This window comes from Crocodylus siamensis, chromosome 12 (genome assembly GCF_052110815.1).
Source record: "Crocodylus siamensis isolate JL-2025a chromosome 12, ASM5211081v1, whole genome shotgun sequence".
Lineage (NCBI taxonomy): Eukaryota > Metazoa > Chordata > Crocodylia > Crocodylidae > Crocodylus > Crocodylus siamensis.
Window position 1 is genome coordinate 10,230,737 of NC_143406.1, and position 14,188 is coordinate 10,244,924.

The window sequence follows — 14,188 nt, forward strand, 5'->3', positions numbered from 1 at the left end:
GTGCCAGGTCTGAGCAGGCTCCTCTGCCTGGGTCCTGCCACTTGCCTCCTTAGCAGGAATTCTGGTGTTCCCTATTTGAAAACTGAAAAATCTCTGATTAAAAAAAGATCCCAAAGTCACTCTGTAAAATACCCCAATGTTCATGTTCCTCCACAATTAAAACAAAAGACCACTATATAAAGAGAGAGAGACGGCAATCAGTTGGACAATGTTTTATTGATATATCTACAGTGTTAAAGCAATTTGGAAGCTTACCAGTGTCTCTGTCATCATAATAAAATTCTAAATACCTGTATATTTTGCTGTTTGTCTTTAGTTTTCTTACCATAGAGCAGTTAGAGCTCCCCCTGACCACTTCGCTAACCAGGATGTGGGACAGCTTCCCCTGCAGCCACAGCTCCTGCCAGCAGGTCTCACCCTGTCTGGGCATGCTGGGTGTGTGCTGGGGGCATATGGGGTTTGTAGGTGGGGGGATGTGGAGGTATGTGGGTGGTTTGTGAGGGGACTGTTCAGGGGAGCTGCTCAGCCCCCTTGCACAGCTCTCAGACTGCCCCTCAACAGGGGTTACAGCCCCCCACAGGGGCCACCCCCTCCTACAGGGCCCACATTCCCCACCCCTGCTTGCTCCCCCAGCCCCCTGGATTGCTTCCCTGCCTGGCTCCATCCCCCACTGGCTCCTGCTGCCCACCCCCTGCTTGCTTGCTCCCCCCCGCAGCCTTCTGGCACTTAAAAAAAAAAAAAATAAAATAAAAGCCTTGTACTCACCAGCAGTTGGGAACTCCAAACAAAAGAAGCCCCACACTCACTGGCAGTAGCAGCTGCTGTCAGGGTCACTGAAGCCACATAGTAGAGCCCCGCTGGGCAGCATGGGGCAGTGGGGCCTGGCCCCTGCTGCCTGGCACCCGCACTGCTGCTGCCGCATTGCACAGGTGTGGGCGGGGTTGGCAGGGCGCTGTGCGGCTCTGTGCAGTGTCGGGCAGCTGGGCCCGCTGTGCCTGTCACCTGGGCCCTGTGCTGTGAGGAGGGCTCTGCCACAAGGCCCCAGTGACCCTGACAGCAAGGGCTAGTGCCTGTGAGTGTGAGGCTTTTTTGAATTGCCGGGCTGCTGGGTTTGGGTGGGGCAGTGATGCAGGGTGGGGCAGCAATTGGAGGCGCTCCAGGGGCAGGCAGGGGATGGGGTTGGGCAGGGCATCCGTGGGGCTGGATGGGGCAGTGATTGTGGGTTAGGGGAGGGCTGAGTGAGCGGGTGGGGTAGCAATCTGGGGGGCTGGGGGAGCAGGTGGGCTGGCAGGGGTCCCCCCCCATGGTTCCCTCCCCCCACTTAACAACAGGAGCCTGAATCCATACGGGCAGGCAGTGTGCTTTAGCATCAGGGCAGGGGCCAGCCATAGAGATGCTCTGGCCAGCTACCAGACCGTCTCTGTGGAAGACCAAGCCTGTGGTTGCATCAGAGCCTGGGACCGTGGCCTGCCCCGCTTTTTTCCCCCTGGATTTTTTTTGACCCCTGGATATTCAGGGGTCTAATTTTGCCCCTGTGCTGCAGATTTGCAGCGTGGGGAATCTTTTTTGTTTTGTTTTGTTCCCATACATGCCTCTTGCAGCATCTCAAATGGTTTTGAGACACTGCAAGATGCGCGTTCATGTTTGGGTGAACGTGCCCCATGTGTTGAAGGGAGAGAGAGGGCTTAAGCTTTAAACAAACTTTGATTATTTCTAGTGTTTATATTTGATATCTTCAAATTCAGTGTCTGAGGATTTAAATATACTGTCTCTACTTTCTCTCATTTATTAAAACAAATAGAAGCTAAATGCTGTAGTTTGGTTAAACAGGATCATGTTTGTTCATGATTTCACTTGATTCTGAAGTATAACATTTAAATATTTTCTTTTCCTTGATAAAAGAATGCCACAAACTTGCATTTTAGGAGGAGAAAACTTTTAAAATGCATTGGAAACTAGCAGGTTTCTAGTATGTGTATACACAATGTTTTCTCGTCTCACATAAAAATTTATTAGTAGATTAAGCTGTGGTACGGCCTTGTGTTACTAAACCTGCTTTGCTTTACGTTCTGATGAGCACAAAATAAAAATCCTAAACACAAAAGGTGTAATTTGGATCAGTAAAGTGTTACTGATCAGATCTAACTACCATTTCCCATGTGAAATCACTTCAAATTTATTTTCCTTGGCTTTTAGTTTGCTTACCTACTTACTAACTTGAAACTGTATTGCTGTGAGGTGGGCTTTGTACTCATTAGTATGAATTAGTGAAGTAGAGGTGTAAGTATAAGTCTAGATTGTAGGAAGTGTAACGTGAGCTGCCAAACAAGCTTGTTCAGTTGCATGGTTTGTTTTGACTGGTGTCTGAAGCTCAAATATGCTTTTTACTCTAAAAAAGAAAAATTGTGAGCAGCTTGTTTCAATGTTTCTTTCTTTAGGTCCTTGTCCAGACCAACTGCTATAGGATGGAATAAAAGTTTTTTTGTTAGGCAGATGCCTCCCCTAGCACAGTGATGTTGCCAGGATTGCCAGTCTCATTCTGCCCCATGTGGAATTACTTTGGGAAACCATTAGGGCTGTGCGAAGCTTTGGTCACTGATTCAATTCAGCAAAGGTTTGGTTCCATTTGGTGGCCAAATCTTCGTATCCGAATCGAATCAGGAGACCCTTTAATCTCTCCTAATCGAATTGGAACCCTCTGAATTGATCCGGAGAGATTCGATGATTCAGATATAGACGCATCTTTAAATGTTTTTTCTACATACCTCATGGTACCAGGTGGCTCATGAACACTGAGATGGTGGGGCAGATGGAGCGTCTCATGGGAATTTGGAGGGTGGGGGGTGTCCCCAGCATGCTTGGTAGTGGACCAGAAGCACTTCCAGTCTACTTCTGGCTCTACCACCGAGCATGCTGGGGACATGGCCCCTCCCCTCCTCCCCAACGCTTCTGTGGGACACTCCATCCGGCCCACCATCTCAGTGTTCATGAGCCGTGCTTGGTACTTTGAGGTACGTAGCAAAAACATTTAAAGCTGTGTCTATCGCTGAATCGCTGATTCTCTGAATCGGCATCGAATCTTCAAATTCAGATTCAGCTGAATCAAATTGGGACAGTGATCCAAATCAACAAATCAAATCTCTGTGTCCTGAATCAGACCGAATCTGAATTGAATATGGCTAGCTTCACACTCCCCTAGAAGCCACATGTGGAAAAGTAATGCTAGTGATACTGTTTCCTATAAGAGTGACCCGCAAAGTTTGTTTTCAGTAGAAAATAATTCTAAATCTCTTTTTCAATTGTAGCTTCTGGGTTAAGAGAAGGCAATATTGATTGATCCTCTTTAAATCTTTACAGGCTGAAGATCCCTGCTTTGCATCTCAGAGCCGTGTGTATAATGATATCGGGAAGGAGATGCTGCTGCATGCCTTTGAGGGCTACAATGTGTGCATCTTTGCTTATGGGCAGACTGGAGCTGGGAAGTCCTATACCATGATGGGTAAACAGGAAGAAAGCCAAGCCGGCATCATTCCGCAGGTAATATAACCCACAGTATTTTGAGATTTTTGATACTCTAACACCCTTTACCTTGCACTGATAGTCCACAGAAAACCAGGGAGGAAGCATTGATCTGTATATCTGGTCTGCAAATGTCTTGACCGAGTCTCTAGTATAAGTGACCATGTTTTTTGTCCAAACTAGCAAGCGACTAACATGGTATAACAGAACTGGTTGCACATGTTTGTCAGCTATCTAGAAGTCTGTATTTTTGAAAGTAGAGGTGCATACTGTAAATTGTTTGGAGGATATATAACTTTCAGGCAATTAAGAGAAATGTTAAGAACAGTGACTCATATTTAGGGGAAATAAAATCAGTGCAATCATAGAATAACAAATGTTAAACTTGGTGTAGAGTACGTAGTTTAGTACATGCTCTTTCCAATTCTTTCTGCTTCCAAAAAAAAGTAACACTGAGTAAAGATGTATTATTTCACTGGGTTGTTTTTTTTTTATTCTTCTGATTGTGGCCAGGCAGTACAGGAATATTAGGATTCTTGCTGGACAGGAAATGGCATTGTTGATGATACTGCCAGAAAATGGGGTCTGGAGAATATCTAGTCCAACAATTCTCAGTCAGGGTGCTGCAGTCATGGGGTGCTGCACAATGTTAGCACTGTTAGGTGTACAAACATAATTTACAGTAAAAGCCCAGAGATTTTAAGTGCTTCAGATATTTTGCGCCCCAGGATCCTGACATTTGTGTAAAATGCCTGGAACCTGGGAATTGCAGTTTCTGAAATCGCTAGTGTTAGGGGTGCATGAAACCCTTGGACCTCTGGGGATCATGGATGCTGTGATCCCCAGGTCTCAGGGCTTTTACACTGTGGTTAGGAGCTCTGTCAACTGATGGGGCTCCTAGCCTCAGGGGGGACATAGGTACCCATGCAAAATAAAGTTTAATAGCAACCAGCTATAAAGTTAGTACACATCTTCGAGGTCTAACTTCACAGCTGATTGGATGCTTTTATTGTGTCATAGCTACTGTGCTGGTCTCCGGGTAATTGTACAGTTAACAAGGTAATCGCCCAATACCTATACTGCTTACAGGGGACCTTAGAGGCTGCATATAGGGTAGCTTTAAATAGTACTTGAGAAGAAGTTACTTATTAGATATACCATGCATCTGTATAAGAAATGTTCTTCATATAGCCAAGCACCTTTATTATTTTTCTCATTTTAATGTGTATTTGGGCTTAGCCCTTGAAGTAGATTAGAACAGCTTGTTATTTCCTTGCTGCTTTACAGAGCTGCTTGGTGTACTCATCATTGTTTTTGTAAAATTGGGCATTCTCAGATTTTGTGTTTGTTGTTCCCCAAATCTGTGCAAGTCAGAGTCCGCAATGAAAACTACGAACCAGACTATTGCTCCTGCCGTCTACTACAGGCTCTTACTAAACTCCTGCAGAGGATCAAACGCGACTATATGCAGGGATAACGTAATTTTTGTATAAATTATACTCGCTAATGCCTGTCCTTTCACTTGAAAAACATACAGAAGGTACGGCAGGATCTGTTTCTATACAAACATGGGTCTTTAGAGGTGCACTGATATATCAACCCATATTGGATCAGCACCGAAAAAAGGAAAATTTACATTATTGGCAATCAGCTTTTATTGGCTGGTGTAGCCAATAATGTCACTAATAAATGCCATGTGCATATGCGCAGCTGCAGCATGCATGTAGTGAGGAATGCAGCCTGGCATCTGGGAGAGCAGCATCCAGCCAGTAAGTTGGGGTGGGAAGGAGAGAGGCAGATTGAGGCCCCCACGGTGAGGGAAGGAGTGGGGCTGGGGCAGGGGTAGGTGCTACCCAGTCGGGGCGGTGCGTGGGGCAGAGCCATGGGCAGGTCAGCTGCATGGTGGGGACTGGGGTAGCAGCTCCCAGTTGCTGCACATGGGGGCATGTGCTCCCCAGATTTATGCTCAGGGTGAGGGCAGGCTGCTGCTGTGGGCTTGGGGCCAGGGGCTGTGCTGGCCTCTTCCCAGCAGGGTCTGGTCTGTGGCTGCAAATGGGGAGGGTGATGGTGGCACTGAGATGGGGGGATTTGGGGTACAGCCACCCCAAAATTCACCAGTTCCCTTGCAGCTCCCCTCCCAGTGTTGCTGCCACCTGTGTTGCCCCATCTCCGCCTGTTTTGAGTGTGGCCCCGGCCGGTTCCCCCCCACCCCCGAAATGGCCAGCGTAGCTCCCAAGCCCACTGTAGGCAGCCTGCCCTCACCCTGCACACAAATCTGGGGGCATGTGCCTCCCCTGGGGGTCCACACAGCAGCTTGGAGCTGCCCCCCGGTTCCCTCAGATGAGCTTCCTGCAGCTCTAGCCCAAGCCTTGCCCTGGCTGGGCAGCCCCTGTCCCAGCCCCATTCCCACCCTCACTATGGTGGCCTCTATCTGCTCTGCCTCTTACCCCTTCCCCCCTCCCCTCCCCCACCAACACCGCTTCCCAACCCACACACTTACTGTTCAGATGCTGCTCTCCAAGCTGCAGGGCTGCACATCAGGAATCGGATCGGTATTGGTCAGCCCCGGCTGGTTAACTATCAGCCATGAGTATTGGCCAAGAAAATCTTTATTGGTGCACCCCTGTAGGTCTTTGATCTTGTATTTGTCTGTTCACGAGATTCCCTTATTTGACACCCCTTAACATATCTGTGTGGAATAGAAGATATCTTAATTATTTTCTGAGTTAGCTGTTCAGAGGTCACAGGCTGAACATCTTTGGACACTTGCCATGGTGCTATGTATTTGGTGTGAAATTGCTGTTTTGGTACAGATACCCCTGAAGGCCTTTTCTGTCTTCTGTTGTCTTGGTACACTTGTAGCATCCTTAGACATCTACCCATGTCATATGCTAATTCAATGCATGTAGCTATTTCTTGTCTTACCTTCTTATCTTAATTCTTAGGTTTGTATTTTGCCTATTTTAAAGCTAATCACTTTTGCAGAGAACATGATAACATTTGTTCTTTTTGGATAGCCAGTGCATCTGTTGAACAAGCATGTTCCTAACTGATTTTAAACCCTGTCTAGTTCACTGAAATCTAATTCCTGGAACTGTGTCAAGCAGACTAATGACTCTGAGGATTATTTTCCTAAAAATAAGCAGCTTTTTGTTTTGTATGGCTGCATGGGAGAGGATTTAGTATTTTTAATCATGCCTCTCAAGCAAAACAGATTAGAAATTCTAATTTCAATTGTTTTAAGCTGTCAATTTTGTACAGAGTAATTTTTCTGACTTTGTGGTGGATTAATACCAGTTCAGTTTGGTACAGTTGGTGAAAGGGAAGAATGAATAAATAGCAGGCATAAATATAGTGATTGGGAATAGGGATTAGCTGCATTTCCACTTGGTACTGTGTAGATGTCATTAATGTGGCTCTTGGAGGGGGGAGGGGTTGGAAGGGAGAAGAGAAGGAGTATGGATTATGTCGCTGTAATTATTTTTCATTGCTTATTAGTAATTCTAACTTGAGTTTTAATCTTTCCAGCTCTGTGAAGAATTATTTGAGAAAATCAATGACAACAGCAATGAGGAGATATCCTACTCGGTGGAGGTGAGTATGGTGGGGATCGTGGCATGTTCCTGTGCTGCACATAAGCTTGGTGATCTGAAGAAAGCACTGTGGTGTTGGCATTTTGCTGATGCTCACGAATGCATTGCCTCCTCCCTTCCACATCTGACAAAAATGGGCAAACAAAATCTTTTCTTTTCTATGGGCATTAGTATACCTGTCTTAAGGGGACTGTAAAATGGTTGCAAGGCTGAAAGCCTGACAGTGAACCTGCAGGCATTTTTGTCATCATGGGTTGGGAAATCTAGCTGGTATACTTTCTGTGGATTACTTTTAGTCCAAACTTTGAATTCTGTTGGGTGTCGGGGTAATTTAGATTACGTGATGTTGCAGATTTATTGTGGAATCTCCAGTTTCTCTGCTGTTAAAGTGAAGTCCTTGGCCACAGGTGGATTAAGGCCATAGCTGCTAGAGAATGAATGCTGTAAAGCCATATGATGGATAGGAAAGGAATATTGCAGCTTGAATTCAGACTGAACAATTGTGTTAATTCTAGGAACAAGGCAGTTTCCAGGCTGCAAGCCAAATAAATGGTTAGGCAAAGTTCACAGTTGGCAAAGGATTAAAATTCAGACTATGCAAAACAGCAGATATTTTCTAGTGTTTAGACATACCTGCTCATTTTATTGTTAAATAGGATTAGTATTAATTAGGCCTATTAGCCCTGGTAAGAACATAAGAAATGCCATTTACTGGGTCAGACCATGGGTCTGTCTTGCCCAGTAAGTAGCCTGTGTCATACAGTGGCAAAAAGAAGATGCTGAAAGAATGAACTGGATCTGACCAGGGTTTTTTCTACTGTTCCTCTCTCACTTGCAGCTTCCAGCATTTAAGTTCTAAGAAGCTCTAATTCAGACCTTGTATCTCCCTGTGCTCAATAGCTACTGATGCCTCTTTCCTCCAAAAATTGTATCCATTCCTTTTTTGAATCTGGCTAAATTGTCAGCCTTCACAACACCTTATGGCAGTGAGTTTCACACTTGAATTACACATTGTATGAAACAGAACTTCCTTTTGTGAGTTTTAAACTTACAACCTCCTAGTTTCATTTTGTGACCTCTAGTTCTTGTATTCTGAAAGAGTACATAATAAATCCCTATTTTCTCTCTGCCATTTAGTATTTTGTAAACCCTTATTGTGTCCTCCCTCAAGCATCTCTTTTCTAAACTGTATAGGCCTAGTCTCTTTACTCTCTTTTCTCATATGGAAGCCCCTCCATACCACTAATAACTTTTTGCCCATCTCTGTACCTTATCTAGTTCTCCTATATCCTTTTTTGTGGTGTGAGGACTAGAACTGGGCACAGTATCCAAGGTGTGGATGCACCATGGATTTATAAAGTGGCATAATGATACTTTCTGTTTTGATTACAATTCTCTTCTTAATAATCCCTAATATTTTGCTTGCCTTTTTGATGCCTGCTGTACACTGGGCTGATGCTTTGAGCACACTGGCCCCAGGGACTTCCAGGTATCTTTCTTATGTGGTAACAGCTAATTCCCTGTGTAATAGTCCATCATACTGTAGATATGGTTTGGGTGTTTTGCCTAGGTGCATCACTTTATACTTATCTGCGTTGAACTTCATCTGCCATATAGTTGCCCATTCACTCAATTGTGCCAGATCCTTCTGTCGTTCCTTGCAGTCTGCCTTGGTCTTTGCCACTTTGCATTGTGTCATATGCAAATGTGACCACTTTGCTACTTACCTCCTTTTCCTGATCATTTATAAATATGTTAAACAGCACTGATCCTAACACGGATCCATTGGGGACCCTGCTGTTTATTTCTTTCCATTCTGAAAACTGACCATTTATACTCGCTCTTTGTTTTCTGTCTTTAAGCCAATTTCTAATCAACAAGTAGACATTCCCTGTAATCCCATGACTCCCTAACTTAGTTAAGAGCCTCTGATAGAGGACCTTGTCAGATGCTTTTTGAAAGTCCAGATGTACGGTTTCAACTGGATCACTCCAATCCACCTGTTTATTGACACCCTCAACGTGGTGGTGTCAACACAGCTAAGAGATGAGTAGGGTTCTGCTTACCTAGTAGACTTGCTAGCCAAGTTCTGATTGAAGACCTTTTGGTCCCAATGGTGATGGTAGACTAAAGCACAGCTTGATTTGCAGATTGCAAGGCATGTAGGAAAATGACTAAATCTGTAAACTAGAAGGATTAAATATGGTATCACTGGGACAGTCTACATGTACAATTAATGCATATGAATAAACTCCAGAGCAATAAGCTCCCAGGCACACCATTTGAACATGCACTCAGGAGCAAAAAACTGTGAAGCATATTGCTCTGGAGTTAATTTGTATCCAGCGTGTGGATCCTGGTTGGAGCAGCCTGACCTGGCAGGGGACATGGGGGGGGGGGTGCTGCCTGCCAGCCCAGGGTTGCTCTGATGCGGGCTTCATGTACTGCAGACAGGCTAGCTGATGCATGAGAGTGCTTCAGCTTGGGAGCTGCCTGCCAGTTGGCCCTGCATTAAAGCACCCTGTGCCCTAGCCAGACGGGGCAGCATCTACATGTGCACTGCTGTGTATGAAAAAACTCCTGCAAGGGAGTTTATTAGTTTTGTGTCCCCTAACAGGGGTGCACGTGTAGATGCCGAGATATTTACTGCGCAGTTAATTGGGCAACTGCGTAGTAAACGTCTTGTGTAGATGCACCTACTGAGAACATTTATGGTACTACACCTTGTTGGTTTTTGTCAGACCTCTGAGCAGGTCCCATGTTAAAATTGAGTTGGTAGCTGATTTCCTTTAAACATTATACTTGTTTGAAACAACTTAAAATCTGTTTATAAGGGGAATTTGTGCATAGTAGACCTTTATTAATAGATGACAGTCCTGTGACTGGGTCCACAATATTAAATTATGTCTTCTGATAGTTTCCTGGAGTCCCTTTATCAACTTGCATGGTACTTTTCCTCATCAAAATACCATTTAAAAGAAAGGAAAAAAAAAATAAGAAAAACCACTAAAACAAAAACTGAGACTTTTTTAATAGTCCTACAAGTAGAATAATATGCTTCAAACTTTTAAATGAAGGAATCAGATTGGAGCCAATTGCCTAGTTCTTGTCTACTTTTACTTTAAGAGAACGTGGAATGCCAACATTTAGTTTTTACTGTTCTCTAGGGCTGGAAAAAGGATGCAGCTTTGTTTAGCAGAATTGATGTATTTAAGAGGCTTTTTTGAAGCATCAGGTCATTTTGGGCTCTTATTTTAATTGGAAGGAGGGAGTGCCCTCCGAGGTCTGAAACAATACACGTGAAGAAAAAGATTGATCTGTTGTGATGCAAGGATCTTAGGGTAGACTTGGGACGAATTGGGGAAGGGGAAGAGAATTGGGTCAGAAACTGTGCTGTAAATGTTAAAATTAAAAAATCTCTGTAAGCAGTTAGATACACATTTCTGTCAGATGTGATTTACATTTAGACATTTGGGATCCCCTTTTTGCATTTCTAAAACAACTGCTTCCATCTGAATTCTTTTCACAGAATGGAATTTACCATCTCTTTTAATATTTAATATCTTGCATGTGGAAGTCACTAAGTACCTGTTAGATTAGAATAAGTTTGGTTCCCTGAGAAACATGCAAATTAAAAATTATTCATTTTTAAAGTGCCTTAGCTTTGTAATTCTGCTGCGGAGAGGTGCAGAACTGAAATGTAATGAGTTGTCTTGATTAGCTTCTTTTGGAGACTTGGGATTTTAATTTGCCCTGAAGTGTATGTACACTGTTAGAGATTCTAGAGAATGCAAAGTAGCTCCTTCATGAAAAGGCAGGAATTTTAAATTTCTTGTTTTCAGAAGCAAGATTCCTTGAAAGCAAACTCTTTTCCCTCCTTTCCATGTAACAAATGTGACTGAATAATAAGCCCTAATGTTATGTTTCATTGCAAAATTGCATTTGTATAAACCCCTTTAAAGGGGCATTTGTATAAACCCTTTTATATACTATAAATTCTCATTTGATCATTGAACTTAAGTAAGTAATAGAGTGCAGTTAGGCAGTACAGTTTCTGAAAAGGTGGTGGATATAATATTTCAGCTGATGTTCTCAGTTTAAATCAACCAAATGGGTAGGTGTGGTTGGGTAAAGCACAGATAAAAGAAAAAGCTGGTGATAGAAACTGCTTTGGGTGGAGGGTTTGCAGCTTAAATGAGATCTAAATTGTGACATTGCACTCCCTGTCTTCTGCATGTAGCAAAAGCTATTTGGACATGGTCTTTTTTTATCATTGCAAAGCATCAAAAGACTCCTTAACAGTGGCCCTAGAAATGCTGCAGAGCATTTCAACAGACAAAGAGAGCTTCAGATGCTGTAAATCACCCATGTAAATCTATTTGCAGGTAAGTTACATGGAGATTTACTGTGAGAGAGTCAGAGATCTGTTGAACCCGAAGAACAAGGGGAACTTGCGTGTGCGAGAGCACCCTTTGCTTGGACCCTATGTGGAGGACCTGTCCAAACTAGCGGTGACCTCTTACACAGACATTGCAGACCTCATGGATGCTGGGAACAAAGCCAGGTATGTTACGATACAGCTTGTCAGCTGGTGGTACAGTAGTTTGTATTCTTTTGTGCGGATTCATTGGAACATAACTTGGCAACCTGTTTTTGTCTTGTCTTTGGTGCATGTTGAACTCACTGTAAAAACTCCTACAAGAATTAGTCCTAGTAAGAAGATGCATTGTGCTTCATAAATGCAAGTTGGATGTCAACACACAAATATTGTAAAATGGTACCACATTTTATTGATGTCTTGCAGGAATTTGTGATAAAATATGCTAGTAATTGCACTGCTTTGTGGTGCCCTTTACCTCCAGGCTTTTCTATATACAGATACAGTGATCTTTGCATAAATGCCTCCCAAAAACAAACCAGTTAAAAACAAAACCCATTTAGAACCACCCTGTCGGCTTTATTCTTTGATGAGTTAATCCATAAAGCAGGGTGTAGGGAAGGAAAGGAGAACGTAACTGGAGACAGCAGTAGATGGGGGTTGATACTGGGAAGTTGATGAGTGCTATCTTGACAATACTTGGTTGAAATTCATTTAATCTTCCTGAATCTTTATTTGCAGCATGGAGCTGACTTGTGTCTTCAAAACAAATCTCTCTCTTTTCCCAGGACTGTGGCAGCCACCAACATGAATGAAACCAGCAGCCGCTCTCATGCTGTGTTTACGATAGTCTTCACTCAGAAGCGACATGACACAGAAACTGACCTTTCTACCGAGAAGGTAGTTGAGTGGGAGCTTTGGGGATCGACTACCACTCAAGTCCTCCCTGCAGTGACCTGTTGTTTCACTGGAGGAAGGAGACGGAACTGGAAATTTGACTGTCATCCTAATGTATGATATTTTGGATGGGAAAGAACTTTTTTATGTCTTTATCCACTGCTTTTATTGCTGGCTTTTGAAAGTAGTTCAATTTAACTGGGGATACTGACTGGGAAGGCCAGGAACATAAGAGTGGAACAGGATATGGAGGCATAGAGGATGAGGATCCACTAAAGAAGTCTAAAATAAGTTGGATGAAGGTCTACATCCTTTCTTGAACACAAACTTCTGTTTCTCCTTTTCAAGGCCTAACTAATTACTGCCTCATTAACTCTCTTCTGCAGCCTCCCTGGTTTAGTGAAGATGCTTAGGCCCAGTATTGCCAACTCCACTGTGCCAGAAATCATGAGACAAACTCTTTAAAAAAAAAAAAAAATGAAAATCAAGATATTGGCATGTAAATCATGAGATGCTATGTTTGAAGTGGGGGTGGTATTTGTGAAGGTGTGGGGGGCGGGGGGTTTGGAGCCTGAGGAAGAAGGGTCCCCACACTCCCTGGCAGGATGCAGGGTACTGTTGGTCAGGAGTGAGGCAGCAGCAGGACTGGGGGGCTGTGGTTTGGGATTGGGGAGCAGACACAGACTCACACAGCCACCTACACGCACAGAGACAGATGCTGAGACAGCATCCAGCTGGTAAGTGGAGTGGGAGGGGTGGGGGGGAGAGATTGAGGCTCGCTCCCATGGTGAGGGAGAGAGTGGGGCAGGAGCAGGGGCTGGGGTGAATTGGGGCCCCAGGGCCGGAGTAGGTCACCCAGAGGTACCATTACTGCTTGCCGAGCAGGCAGGGAATGTGTGGCAGGCTGGCTGCGCAGCGCATCTGCCCACCTGGCTGCAGAAAGCACACTGGCATCATGCAGCTGAGCTCCTGGAACAAAAGTAGCAAGGTGCAGAGCCTTCAGCCTGGGGCAGGTAGCCTGCCTCTGCCCTGTAAGGGGCACATGCCCCCCATGCCTCCCCCAGGGGTGTACAGAGCTGTGGGGAGCCATGCTGTCCCCCTCTTCTGCCCTCCCATCTCTGAACAACCTGCCCTGGCCCCGGGGCCCCATTCACTCCAGCCCCTGTTCCTGCTGCCTCACTCCCTCCCTCACCATGGGAGCCTTGATCTCTCCCCACCCTTCCCCTCCACAGACTTAGCAGCTGGGAAAATCCAGACATTTGAGGGTTCAACTGGGAGATCATAGGGGTGTATCAATAGAGATTTTGGGGGCTGATACCAATAGCCAATTTTTAAGGAGGCATATTAACCGATACCAATCCAGTTTTCGATACGCAGCCCTGCAGTTCGAAGAGCTGTGTGCAGCTGATAAGTCTGTGGTGGGGGAAGGGGCATGGCAGGGGCAGATCAAGGCCCCTGCAGTGAGGTGGGGGGTGGGATGGAGCCATGGCCAGACAATAGGCCAGGCAAAATGTTTGCCTATTAAATTTGCATGTTAAAAAGCAGTACGTTCTGTGTGAGTAGAGTAATTTTACTGGTCTTGCTATTACTTTGACTGATGGAGGAATACAGAAAGACTGTATACAAAAGTGGCAATATAAGTATGGCGTCCCTTTCATATGTCTCCATACTCTGTCTCTTTGGATGGATCATGGCTTTCCTGTATTGACACAACCAGACATTTCTTCCTGATTGGATAGCTCATTAGATCTATGGGAGGATAACTTGTATTCTGATATTTTTACAGCTTATTCAATTCTTT

At 44.5% G+C, this 14,188-nt stretch overlaps 1 protein-coding gene across 7 annotated transcripts in view; it reads left to right on the plus strand.

The window, feature by feature from the left end:
* The window catches only part of KIF1B (kinesin family member 1B), a 142,499-nt gene that overhangs the window by 42,258 nt on the left and 86,053 nt on the right, over nt 1–14,188 (plus strand). For all 7 annotated transcript variants that reach the window (XM_090024186.1, XM_090024180.1, XM_090024181.1 and 4 more), the window contains exons 4-7: nt 3,358–3,537; nt 7,048–7,113; nt 11,498–11,676; nt 12,279–12,390. In XM_090024186.1, the coding sequence (XP_089880312.1) occupies nt 3,358–3,537; nt 7,048–7,113; nt 11,498–11,676; nt 12,279–12,390 (537 nt within the window). The remainder of the gene's footprint in view (nt 1–3,357; nt 3,538–7,047; nt 7,114–11,497; nt 11,677–12,278; nt 12,391–14,188) is intronic.